This window comes from Cydia splendana, chromosome 1, assembly GCF_910591565.1.
Source record: "Cydia splendana chromosome 1, ilCydSple1.2, whole genome shotgun sequence".
In the NCBI taxonomy this organism is placed as follows: Eukaryota; Metazoa; Arthropoda; class Insecta; order Lepidoptera; family Tortricidae; genus Cydia; species Cydia splendana.
Genome location: NC_085960.1, coordinates 33,446,822 through 33,461,106, shown reverse-complemented (window position 1 = coordinate 33,461,106; position 14,285 = coordinate 33,446,822). Strand labels below are relative to the sequence as shown.

The 14,285-nt window shown below is 35.6% G+C and overlaps 1 protein-coding gene and 1 long non-coding RNA gene across 3 annotated transcripts in view; one reads left to right on the top strand and one right to left on the bottom strand.

The window, feature by feature from the left end:
* LOC134793827 (ATP-binding cassette subfamily G member 4) overlaps nt 1-6,313 on the bottom strand; it is a 40,336-nt gene extending 34,023 nt beyond the window's left edge. For both annotated transcript variants that reach the window (XR_010144589.1, XM_063765530.1), the window contains exon 1: nt 6,033-6,313. Coding sequence is in view for 1 of the 2 variants with exons in the window: in XM_063765530.1 (XP_063621600.1) it covers nt 6,033-6,261 (229 nt within the window). In the remaining variant the exon portion in view is untranslated. The remainder of the gene's footprint in view (nt 1-6,032) is intronic.
* LOC134793947 (uncharacterized) overlaps nt 1-14,285 on the top strand; it is a 129,290-nt gene that overhangs the window by 81,018 nt on the left and 33,987 nt on the right. The gene's annotated exons all lie outside the window — the stretch shown is intronic.

The following is a 14,285-nucleotide window of genomic DNA, read 5'->3' as shown; positions in this document are numbered from 1 at the left end:
ATAATTAACCCTTTACCAGGCTAAGGGATATATATTTCCCACGTATGGCACTTCAAACATGTGTTCAATTTTCGATGAGTAAGACTGACATTCGATTGCCATTTTTGAACTGTCAGCCTGGTAAAGGGCCGTATAATGCCGTTTTAATATTAAAGCGTAACATCGATTGTACGGCAGCGGCTAGGTTCGTATGACTCTTGAAGTCTCGGGATAGTCATTGTGTTGTCAGATAAACACCACCTTTGTTTGTCCATTTCCTAATGAGCTTCCTCGTCGTATAACCGCATAATATCGGCTTGCGCAGGCGACACGTCCGCCACACGTTTTGCGTATTTTGATCTGACACGTGTGTGGCTGAATTCGCATGCTGACTTTATTTTTCTGGTGTCAATACTGTCAATAGGTATATGCATTTTTTTTCCAAGGATCAAATTTGATGTTCCATATAACTATATGGAACACACTGTTTTTAAAACATAATATTATTTATAATAGGCACAGAAGCCAAAAAATGATTCATATTGAATTAATGGGAATAAATAAGTACCTATTGCTTTCAAGTATGTAAATAGTTGGTGAAACATTAATTATTTTTCATGTAAATGAAAGGAGTCGATTGGTACCATTCAATTACATATTGTGGTCAAAAATTGCTCTACATGGACTTAGGAAGCGACAGAGTGTGGATTCGCCACCATACACTTTAGAATCCTATAAAAATGTGACGTTTATTTATAGTGACGCTGATACACTTTGTCGCTTCCCAAGTCTGTACAGAGTTAGTACTACAGTTTTCGTTTTTGTTTTTAGGCACTAAACATATACGTATGTGTCAAGAAAATTATGTAGTTACCCGATTTGTAATTGATTTACTTACATTCTTGAAACTTCTCGGTAATTTACGGCAAGTAGGAGTTATAGTCTGCCAAGCCATTTCCGTCAGTAGAAAAAAGCGGCAAATTAAAAAAATAGACGCTCGCAGGGTAGTAATCGACCCATAGAAAATTAGAATTTCGCGCCTTTTTCTACTGACAAAGTTATTTAACCGGCTATATATCTTTTATTTATTAATCTATTAACGGATTTATCGATTTTTTATGTTCTCAAACACTCATTTTTTCCACGAACAGTTCTATGTCTGATTGTATAATGGCTACAATAATGGCGGTGTTATAAAACGCTCAATTATTAGGTTAACACAATGTTTTCTGTTTATTCCAGATAACCTCACAAACAGTTCAATGTCCAAGAATCACTAGTATTTATAACTATTATGTGAATGTAATCAACTACGTTGTTGAATCATACAACAAATAAACGTGGTACTTTAATTTACTGGGTATATAACAAAGAATCAGAGACAAAGAAAGGTTGTTATCGTAGATATGGCGCTTGCGCATCGAAATGTGCTGTCCACACTGTTAACTGATGATTCGCAAATAGTATTTTATAAAATCGTGATATAATGGAGCTTTTCAGTCGAGTACCATGTTTAGGCTACGAAGCTTGCTGAGTGGTCACTACACCTTATAAAACAAAGTCCCCCGCCGCGTCTGTCTGTTTGTGTGTTTGTATGTTTGTTCGCGATAAACTCAAAAAGTACTGTATGGATTTTCATGGGGTTTTCACCTATCAATAGGGTGATTCTTGAGGAAGGTTTAGGTGTATAATTTGTTAACCCGTACGAAGCTGGGGCGGGTCGCTAGTTATTATTAAGTAGCAATACATGTTTAGCCACAAAAAGCATGCAAAATTTAATTTTACACCGATAATAAATATTAATGTTAAATAACATGCTATACCTATGACTAGTACACGTCTAACGACAAATGGCATGCAAATGATTCAACAGAAAGTCAATTAGGTACATTTATTCATGAAATATCCTTTTTTTTTTATAAACATGCGAGCCAATAATCTACATTTATACAGTTATTTGGTACGTGCCCTTTATAAAAATGTAAAGTCAGCTCTACATAAATATATATTATTCATTTTATATTAGGTGCACCAAAACAGAGAACAATTGAGACAAATACACCATAATTGGGTAAAATTGGCGGCATCCTATCGAAGGGGGAAAGTATAGATTGCCTCCCACTGGCTACTTCATTAGGGAGCGTATCGTTCCCGAGCGGACCCCAAGGGCGTACCCAAGTTGACAATCGCACTGAAACGTCACTTGGCAAGGCCTTCATGCCCCCTACCCTAAGTGATACATGAATGTCGGGACAACGCTAGAAAGATTATATGTATGGAGCGTTATATTTGAGAACCAAGACTATAATTTACAATAAAGTTCTTATCGTAATATCGATGACGAACTGAGATATAAGGCGTAAAAATCAGGCTTCGATAAGGATGGCATAAAAATGCAATAAATTATTTTTGCCTGAAAACTGCGGCAGTACGGCAATACTACAACTATTACCTATACGAGTATAAGGGCCACAGAAAAATTACGTCACGCTGCATAGAGTATGATTTCAATTCGTCTTTTCGTTAACCGATATTGATACTTGAAATAATCAGTACAGAACGTCTGACTTTTATCATACTGTTACTCAGCTAATCATAGATTATTAGTTTATGAAATAATATAGTATATTTTACAAAGTGCGAGAACTTGTGGAAGTAATCTATGTTAAAACATACATATCTATGTTATAAGAGAACGAATATCGAAATTATCGAAGTATCCTTGCCTCGCGTGAAAATTGTGAAATTAATTTGTAATTAATCCGAAGATAAAATTTAAATGTATCAACTCTCTTACTATGAAGTAATACTTCATTATCTGTATCTAATCAAATAATCAAATTCACCTCGAAATATTTAATACGAGATATCAGATAAGTTATATCCGTAAGGCGTGAAAAGAATTTCTATACACATTTACATTTGTTAAGCATAAATACGGAATGAGTAAGAAATAAAATTACTTTATCAAATATTTTTAGATTTTCGTTTCATTATTTATTTTTGTTTTAGGACTCACAAATAATCGGACGAGAGACAAAACTCTACATTTTTACATTGGAATGTGTATCATCAAAATTAACTAGTCGATTTTGATGAATAAAAAATCAGCAGTCGATTCGTTTTTGTAACGGGTTAAATAGAATACACATTTATATGACCACCAAAACCCTGAAAAAGAGAAGCTACCAAGCTACCATATAAAATGATATTTTTCTGAATATTTAGAGAAAGTTTTACCATTAAATTGTCTTAATGGCTGCCTTTCCACTGAGGAGGAGATGAGTGGAGATGAAAGGAGACGTGCGGGAATCAACCAATAGCATTGGTTCTCTTCTCTTTTCCTCTCCGTTGGATTACAACCAATAATATTGATTGCTCTCCTCTCATCTCCACCTCAGTGGGAAGGCAGCTTTAGTATCGTGTATATTTTTTGCTATGTCTCCCACATTGTAATTTAAATAATAATAGTCCGTTACGAGTCAGTCAAGTGTGTGAAGACAAAACCGCATGCACCTTGCGTTGGCGCACTCAATGCACAATTGCACACACATATATACCTATTAATATATTAAGTTATGTGCATGGATCTCGTTTCATAGCGTATTTGCTGATTAACGATATATTTTGTAAAACTAAGCAGATAAAATATTAATTTATGTATAACCTTAATTTTGGCATTTCGCATTTTAACCTTTTCGCCGCCGCGTCAAGTTCTCATGACTTTGCGACATAGTTAACGAACCAGTACCCTTGGGAATAATAACTGTTGTTACTCCCTCTCCCTATATAACATTTTCCATTTACAACCAAGTTGACTACTTATATATTGGCTCTTATATCTATCTCTATATATCTATCAAATTGAAAACTGAATAAATGTATGGCTGTTCCATAGCCGAATCGACAAAATAATTCTATTTCATCATCCGGATATACTTCAGCATTTTTGCCCAAGCTCGGACTCGGTCAACGGAGACCTTCGGTACCTAACGCTCGGTCAGTAAAAACTTATTAAATTTAGTCTAGCTCGTTACTTTTACACTAAGCACCTAAGTCATTAATGTCATTAAGTTATTATTTACAACTGCTCTACCAATTATCATTCAAATGGATTGAAGATAAGAGGATAGGTATTTAACGTTTAACGGTTACATTTCAAGAAGTCGTGTTTTTGCGTTTAGGTATTTTACACGGTTTTACATTAGCTTTACTTCGTGTTATTGTAAATAATTGTTACTTAGAATTCTGAGCATTGAAAACGGCCGAGTTTTTATTGAAATCTAGTTAGGTATACGAAAAGTTACCAGTTTTTAATGCTTCGAGGAATATAATGGTAGGTACATTTATTGTTTTCCTTTTTGGATGGATACATTTTACTACATAGTACATAATTTAGTAACAACCTAGGTACTTATATACCGGGTGTGGCCTGTAACACGAGCAAATAATTAAAACATAGTTTGTACTCCTCAAACGGTGACACTTTTGTTCAACAACTTTTGAAAATTATGAAGTATTTAGACTCCCTATTTTTCATACAAAATAAATATTATCTTCAATGGACGCCATCGCCACGCCATATCATTGTGATTGACGTTGCTTGTCACGCCTTAAACATAACAAAATTCGCAATACATTGCGTCTTAGAATAAACTTTTGAGTGTATTAAAAATCAAACCACAAGTTATTTTTAAAAGTCGCTGAACAAATGTTGGTCAGTATGAGGAGTACAGCCTACAGTTAAATTTTTTGCTCATATTACAGGCCACACCCGGTATATAAGTAGTTTCTAACTTTCTATGTAATGAATGGTGATGAGTCTATTTTCTTATTTAGACTGTATAGTTAATTGGTACACAAACATATTTTTACGTTAGTTCAACATTAAGGAGTCGTTATCAGGATATATTTATAATTGCATTCCGTTCACATCTTTTTATATTTTTTGGCGACATTAAACCTAACTTTTTAAACAATAAAGACACGGAATATTAAGTTATTAAATAGGAAATACTCATTCATATTATCTATTAAGTTATTTATAATCGCACTTGATACCTATCATTAGTTCCTAAGCACGAGTTATCTAGGTCCGGTTGTAATATCTAACGCTAGATGACCTTAAAAGCGACCTTTGGTTCTGATTAGCGAGCTATCTCGGTATTCATTAAGATATTTGCGTCATCTTGAGGAAATTGCAATAATTAGAGGATATTTGACCTATTGAGGACAGAGTTATTATTTTTCGTTAGATTCAGTACCTACGGTACCTACGGTGACAGCTGTCATCTCCATACAATTCTTAATTTAAAACGCAAAAAATATTTACCTAGTCCATTTAGGCCCACTTGCACCACTAACCCGGGGTTAAACGGTTAAACCTGGCGTTACCATGGTTACCAGTACAATTTGACACTAGGTTAACGGTTTAACCGCTTAATCCCGGGTTAGTGGAATGGTGCAAGTGGACCTTAGAGTCTGTGTGGAAAGCGAAGAGTCGTGGAATATAAGGGAATCGATACGTTCTATGACTCTTCTCTTTCCGCACACACGCGACTCTACCCAAGCTACTCGTATGTGAAAAATACTAGAGACGAGACTTTTTGACTTAAAATAATATAAGAGAGAAGGTATTAGTTTAGTGAAATCGGGGTTATTAATAATATATTATTTTATAGCTGTGTATGTCGTATTCCTTTTAACGGTCACCCTTAAAATTAGATAGATGAATTAGATATGGATAGAGGTTTGGTAGACTATCAGTTTTTCAAGTCAGGCAATGCTGGGAAGAAGTTTACGGTAGTAAGTATTCTATAGTCAATGTTTTTCAATTTTAAAATATTAAATACGTGATGTACTCTCCCAATGTTTATAAGTATTTTAAACTTCAAAATCTTCTTAAAATAGGTAGAGTACTCTAAAGCAACTTCGCTGTGGTTTTATAATATTTCAAACACCAGTAAAAAGATATCACGTTTTTCCGAACATTCAAACTCAAGCTCCGTCTGCTTTTTTGCAACCATCATGGTATAAAAAATACAAATAAATACCTTTATTAATTCCAAGTTTGACTGTACACGTTATGTTGCTGAAGTGGATATCCACAGCTTCCCGCTCAGGCACCCTTGACAGTCCTTGCGAGGCAGCCTGGGTCATTGTTGCTGCCATGGCAGGAACAGGAGCAGCCGAGGCAGGAACTGCCGCAGGAGCAGGCAGCACCACACCATCAGAACTGAACGCGACACTCTTGTCGACAATTTCTGCTCCGGCGAGCATCATTTTCGTTTCGAAATTCGCGCGTGCGTAACACGTGCGCGCTGGCGAATGTCGCGCGGGCGAATGCGCGAGCGACCATCGACCATCTGTCATCAGCTCTTGTTTTTACTTCGCCAACGGTCTTTTTGCTGACCAGAATAGCGGCAGGTACTAAATTAGTGCAATAGGAGGTCTAAATATACTGGTTTTGTGGGTGATTGTTGTGTGAATGTGTTAGCACCCTTTGTCCACGAGATAATCGACTTAAGACGAAAGTGGAGGACCCGCGCGAAACGCCTTTTCATACAAACGTAGTCCTCATATTCCTTTCTGGATATTAACATTATTGAATATATTTTGACATAATTTGTTGTAAGTATATCGACCACAGCTATGCCCCTACGTTTAATTTTTTTGAATTTTTAATTATTATAAGAGTTAGGAAGCATTTCAAAATTTGTATGAAATCTGTTTTTCACTACTAAATACAATAATCAAAATATCGAAAAAGTCAAATGTAGGGGCATAGCTCTGGTTGATATACCTACTTACAGCAAATAATTTCACGTAAAAAATCATGTCACGTAAAAATATTTTCCATAATGTTAATATCGAGAGAGGAAAATTAGGACTACGTTTTTATGGAAAAACGGCCGTCCCCTTTCCTCTTAAATCATGCTTGTCGCGGTAATTTGTAAGTGGCAATATTTACGAAGATGTTTGAACAATAGGCTTTATTGGGTGAATGTTTACCACGAGACGAGACAAAAGGACAGTGACCGGCAATAAGTAGAACTGCAAGGCCTATTCGGATTTCGATATAATCACAAGATCTTGAGACGATTTAGAGATCAACTAGATCTACATTAGATATCGACTAGATGTGACTTGGATATCTAAGTCATAACTTGTCGAAATCGTTCAAGAGGACCTCCAGAATCTCGGAAACGTCAAATTTGACATATCTATCTTACAAATATCTTTAAATTATCCGTATCGTAACTTGTTGAAGTCTAGTAGAAATCTAATTCATTTTCCGAATCGAGCCGTAAGTTAATTAGTTTTTCATTAACATATTCAGTTATTCACTGCCAATGTTTTCGTAGCGCTACGCTCGTAGCCGATCCCAGCGTTTTCACGCCTTGTAGAGGAAAGCTACTACGAACAGTTCTCTGTTCTCTCTCCGAGCGTATTCCCTGCACTCAATGTATTAAATTGCATTGGAGTGCAACTAAGTAGGTATTCTGAAAACAATCGCTTTGGTTCATGAAAAGTGTGGTCACGGTGGAAGGGAAACCTTCACCTTAATATATGTCAATGTCATTGTTATTGTAGCAACATCTAAAAATAAAATCCTCCTTTGTTTACAATTACGTACGTACCTACGTAATGCACGTTATTCGGACGTACCTAGATAACAAAGTGATTTTCTTAAATTACTGCTTTCGCAAACCAAATTTGCAACAGTTTCTTTTAGGTAAATTTAAATACTCGTCTTGGAAGTATTACAAGCCCTTACAAAATGTTTAAAACATTTAAAAGCAGATGATATATATAAAATTATGCCTAAAATACTTTTGTTATGCTTTAATTGTACTTTTGTGCATATGACAGCGGCTAGGAAAACCGGATTTTACTTTTAAAAGTCATAAATACCCGTAGGTGACATATTTACGAAGGTACCTATTATATAAAGCGAAAAAAAATAAAAAAAAACATAGCCACAACCACGACAACCGAATACAGAACCTCCTCCTTCTATGAAATTGAAGTCGGATAAAAATGGGAAAATGCTGTTGTCTTTATGAAACATAATTAAATTTTCATTATTTTGTTTTGTTATTAAAAAAATACTAGTATTTGATTACAAAGCTACCCACAATACCCACATAAGTAGTTTTGTAATAATTGCTACCTACCTAATTAACTCTCGTACTTGAAAATAAGTACCTAAATTAGAAAACACATTTTGTTTTTAAGAACTACCTAATTAGTAATTGTAATTACCTAATTACCTGTTATTTATTTAATAACCAAAACAACCGGCATTAATGTGTACCTACATAGAAAATAAGGGCATTGTTTGGTTTGATGTAAGGCTATGCAGGGTGGCCCAAAATACCTACTACGTTTTAGTGTCCGACCGAAGGTTCGGTTTCGGTTTCGGTTTCGGCCAGTTTCGGCCAAAAAATCATGTTTCGGCTGTAGTTTCGGTTTCGGCCAAAAAACGGCCGAACCTTTCGGCCTGGCCGAAACTTACGAAATGGTACTTCGGACAAAGACCAAAAGTTGGGGAATAAGTAGGACAACAATATTAATACATATCTACATATACTGATTCATGTATAGGTACAGAAATTAATTGGTTTATTATAAAACACAATTCCACTAATGAGAGCGCCACTGGACGGTCGACGCAGTCTTAAGAGGCTGTCAATACTTATAACGCGCACACTGTCTAATTGTATCGGAGTGAATGAGATAGCACTGTCGCACGTAGCCGTTGGCCGAGTGTCAGCTCGGCCCGAGTCGAACGATGTCTTTTTCGCTCTTATTCAGTCATTTTTCTATCTACCTCTAATGGCAAATTTTAAGCGAGGTTAAAGGCTACGCTCAACTAGGGCCGCAAAGTTGATTTTCTCAATAGTTAATATTTTGCGAAGCTGAACAGCTGACTATTGATTAAAACGAAGAAAAAACCCTTAAAAGTGTCCCCAGTACAGTTTTTCATACGAATGCTCGACCTTAGCCTCACTTTTTACCTCAATTTACCATTGGTTTGTGTTCCACATGTCCTCTACTTCAGCTTAGCCTTTGGCCTCGCTGCGCCATGCTCGGCCTGCGGTCTCGCTTAATACAATGGACATTGGTTGGAGTCTGTGCTTAACTACTTATCCTGAAGCCTGAAGCACGACTTTGACTTCGCATGAAAGTTCGCCTCACTGGGGCACTTCGGACTTTTAGGCCCAGGTGTAGATCGGTACCCGGCCTTGCGATATTGTTAACAAAAAATTTCGCGCTCGCTGCGCTCGCATTTTTGGTTGACCCTGTATCTACATGTTAGCTTGACTGGTGAATGAATAGAGTTAGACCAAGAAGATTCTGCAATGATTTTGATAGCATACGCAGTGCTACTAGTGCAAATGTTATTTATACGTCATCATTTCATAGAAGTTTTGACGTTTAAAGTAACACTTGCACTGCATGTCTTATCAAAATCGTTGCAGAATTATCTTGGTCTAACTCTAGTAATTTTCTTAAAAAACTGCTTAAGTAACATCAGTTTCAAGGACATTGGGTGTTGACAGCCCCATAATATGTGTGTAAAAGCGGTTTTATGAGATTTTTTCAACGATTTTAACAAGTCTACAAAAGTTTCGGTTTCGGTTTCGGTTTCGGCCGAAACTAGAGCCAAAGCCGAACATTCGGTTTCGGTTTCGGTTTCGGCAAAAAAACATGTTTCGGTCGGACACTACTACGTTTACAAATAATTTTTAAGAATATTTTTTTACCTTTACTTTATTTACAAAATGTAATTAAAAATTAAAACAATAATTATTTAACTAAAATAAAACGTATTATCTTTCAAATATACTCCTTTTATTTAGCTTTGATACATAAACGCAAACGTTTGTTAAAGTTATCAAAAATATGCCGCAGTCACGCCGCAGTAAAAAAGTATAATATGTACGTATTTTGGGGCCACCGTGTATGGCAGGTACAGTCACCTGCAATAATATGCTACTCTTCGAAGGCAGCAAAAATATGTGACACGCTCTTATAGCTCTATAAATAAGATTGTATCAGATATTTTTGCTGCCTTCGTTGTGTCACATATTATTGCAGGTGACTATACCTACCTACCTATTTAGAATTAAATAAAACTAACTGATGGTTCCAATAGTCTTTAGGTAAATTATGCTATGAATAATTCTCATACTTTTTAAGAATTAAAGGTATGTACCTACTTACATCTTTTATGGCTCTACTACGCCCCCTACGTTTATCAAATAAAATAAATATAGACTGCTGAAAATCATAAGGTTACACTTAGCAAATATAATTATATCATATCGTCTAGGTATTTAAACCGTTCTTGGTTGGCTTGACCAATTACTTAGGTATTATATTACTTATTAATTACCGTAGTCGGTCGTAGTAGTACGAATCTTGTGTTTAGCGCCATCTATCAACTCTGTCGTAAACTAAATGGAGTAGGCCCAAGCTCCAGTCCTTGCATTAGGTGTGATACCACGCTGTGCTAACATTATTACAATAAAAAGAAGTGTTGGTTGTTGTCGGTAGATGGCAACATTGGTAACAATTTACATCATTCGGGAAGTTTTGAGAAAATCGGACGATTCGCGCTTTCCAAGCGCTTTCCCTGTGAGGTCGAAAAAGTAGGTAAAACATATTTAAGAGCCTCGCGAACCCGCCGCCAAAAGCCGCTCCCATACAATCGAAGTTACGCTCTATTTTAAAACGACATGCTGAAATAACATGAATCTTTGCATGAACTTGACATAATGACAGTGCACTGTCAATATATTTATGAGAATATTCTGTATGTACATGAAAATATTGTTAATTTTAGGAAAAACTGTGATATTCATAATATTAATACTACCCGTCACACGGCTCCATAAAATTAAAAAAGCATTGATGGGTAATTGTGTAACATTTTATAATAAACTTCTAAACCATATTACTGAATTATTAATTAATAAATTTAAGAATTACGTAAAGCGTAAACTTATTTCTAAAGCTTATTATACCACACGAGACTACATGAGTGATAAAACAACGTGGGATTAATTGTGACTCGAAATGGATAATTCAATGTATGTACTTCTTTGTTATGTTTTATTGACATTTAATTTTGTTATTGACATTTAGATTTTATTCTAGAAACATTCTAGATTAGTATTTTTTATACAATTTTTTATGTTTGACGATATTTTTGTGAAATTCTTAGTACTTATTAAATTTGATCTGTATAATAATCCAATATTACTATGGAATAATACTAACAAATTGCTCTGATAATTAGCTTAAGATAATATATTATTATGTAAAACGTTCATAAGTGCTTGTTACTAGGCCAACAGAAATAAAGTATTTTTGACTTTGACTTTGACTTTGAACCTTTAAATGTATGGTAGAGTTATTAGACCAAGATACAATTTCATAGAAGTCAAGTCAATCATCAAAATCGTTACAGACTTATCTTGGTCTAACTCTATTAGTTTTCGTTGCTAAAAATTGTAATACATAAGTACTAAGAAAATAGAGCGAATCGGTAGTTTACCCGCTCTATTTTTTTAATTCGTTTTTCCTCTCCATTTCTCTCGCCTGGGACACAAACCACCAAACCAAACTTTACTAAACCACATGCAATGCTTAGGTACAGTCGCCATCAGATATATCGGAGCGGCCAAGGTGCTCACAAATATCGGAACACGCCTCTATTGTCAGGGCGTTAGAGCGCGTGTTCAGATATTGTGAACACCTTGGCCGCTCCTATATATCTGATGGCGACTGTACTTTGCTTCCCATTCAATACGGACGGAATCCAGGCCAATCCCCGTATTCGGAGTTACGGTACGGTAGAGCAGAGCCAGGAATAAGTAAAACAGTGCCCATGCCCACCTCCGGCAAACAGTAGTAAAATGAAAATAGGGAGCGCTAGCTAGCTCGTAGTCGAAGAGCTAGAGTCACAGAAATCTCAGAATATATAACAGTACTACCGTACAGAAAGGACACTTCCTAAAAAACCGAAGTTTGACAGCGATCCAGGGACGAATCATGCTATCACTTTCTAATGCACTATCTCTTTCGGCTATTTAGAGTTGTCAAAATTCAAGTCATTATCTTATATGTGTGCACGCAAAGGGACGTCAAGTTGTGCCAACCCTAATAATTGCTCGGAGCAATGCTGAGCCGAACGGAGCCGAGAATGCCCGAAAGGAGAAGTGTCGCCCACTGCTTTAATACGGCGGATTATACGATCTGACTACGACATGTACATAAAAATATTGTTAATTTTAGGAAAAACTGTGATATTCATAATATTAATACTACCCGTCACACGGCTCCATAAAATTAAAAAAGCATTGATGGGTAATTGTGTAACATTTTATAATAAACTTCCAAACCATATTACTGAATTATTAATTAATAAATTTAAGAATTACATAAAGCGTAAACTTATTTCTAAAGCTTATTATACCACACGAGACTACATGAGTGATAAAACAACGTGGGATTAATTGTGACTCGAAATGGATAATTCAATGTATGTACTTCTTTGTTATGTTTTATTGACATTTGTTATTGACATTTAGATTTTATTCTAGAAACATTCTAGACTAGTATTTTTTATACAATTTTTTATGTTTGACGATATTTTTGTGAAATTCTTAGTATTAAATTTGATCTGTATAATAATCCAATATTACTATGGAATAATATTAACTTCAACAAATTGCTCTGATAATTAGCTTAAGATAATATATTATTATGTAAAACGTTCATAAGTGCTTGTTACTAGGCCAACAGAAATAAAGTATTTTTGACTTTGACTTTGACTTTGAACCTTTAAATGTATGGTAGAGTTATTAGACCAAGATACAATTTCATAGAAGTCAAGTCAATCATCAAAATCGTTACAAACTTATCTTGGTCTAACTCTATTAGTTTTCGTTGCTAAAAATTGTAATACATAAGTACTAAGAAAATAGAGCGAGTCGGTAGTTTACTCGCTCTATTTTTTTAATTCCTTTTTCCTCTCCATTTCTCTCGCCTGGGACACAAACCACCAAACCAAACTTTACTAAACCACATGCAATGCTTAGGTACTTTGTTTCCCATTCTATACAGACGGAATCCAGGCCAATCCCCGTATTTGGAGTTACGGTACGGTAGAGCAGAGCCAGGAATAAGTAAAACAGTGCCCATGCCCACCTCCGGCAAACAGTAGTAAAATGAAAATAGGGAGCGCTAGCTAGCTCGTAGTCGAAGAGCTAGAGTCACAGAAATCTCAGAATATATAACAGTACTACCGTACAGAAAGGACACTTCCTAAAAAACCGAAGTTTGACAGCGATCCAGGGACGAATCATGCTATCACTTTCTAATGTACTCTCTTTCGGCTATTTAGAGTTGTCAAAATTCAAGTCATTATCTTATATGTGCTCCTGCACGCAAAGGGACGTCAAGTTGTGCCAACCCTAATAATTGCTCGGAGCAATGCTGAGCCGAACGGAGCCGAGAATGCCCGAAAGGAGAAGTGTCGCCCACTGCTTTAAGCATATCTCTCGCGTCGAATTCAAGTCTCTTTTGTTTGGGCTTAATTCAAAAAATATTTGAAGAAATACCTATATCGGGTGTGACCTGTAACACGAGCAAAGAATTAAAACATAGATTGTACTCCTCAAACCGTGACACTTTTGTTCAACAACTTTTAAAAATTATGAAGTATATAGACTCCCTATTTTTCATACAAAATAAATATTATCTTCAATGGGCGTCCATTCCATCGCCACGCCATATCATTGTGATTGACGTTGCTTGTCACGCCTTAAACATAACAAAATTCGCAATACATTGCGGCTTAGAATAAACTTTAAAGTGTATTAAAAATCAAACCACAAGTTATTTTTAAAAGTCGCTGAACAAATGTTGGTCAATATGAGGAGTACAGTCTACAGTTTAATTTTTTGCTCATGTTACAGGCCACACCCGGTATATAACTGTATTTTTATTACTAAATAAATTTATGTTAACTTCCGAAAAATGTCTACAAATATTTTGCATGACAGCTACTCTATATAAAAATGAACTGTCAGTGCATGTGAGTCCCCGTGCTTTTAGCTACCAGCTGTCATCCTTATTTTATTATAACAAATATAGTTCACTGAAAAATATCAAGTGAGTGGTTAGATAAATTGTATATACCTACCTTTTCCGGGGGCTAGCTCTTAGACTACTGTGTAATATTTAAACTCTATAAAATTGCTCCCGTGAAATAAGGCGAGAAACACACGGGG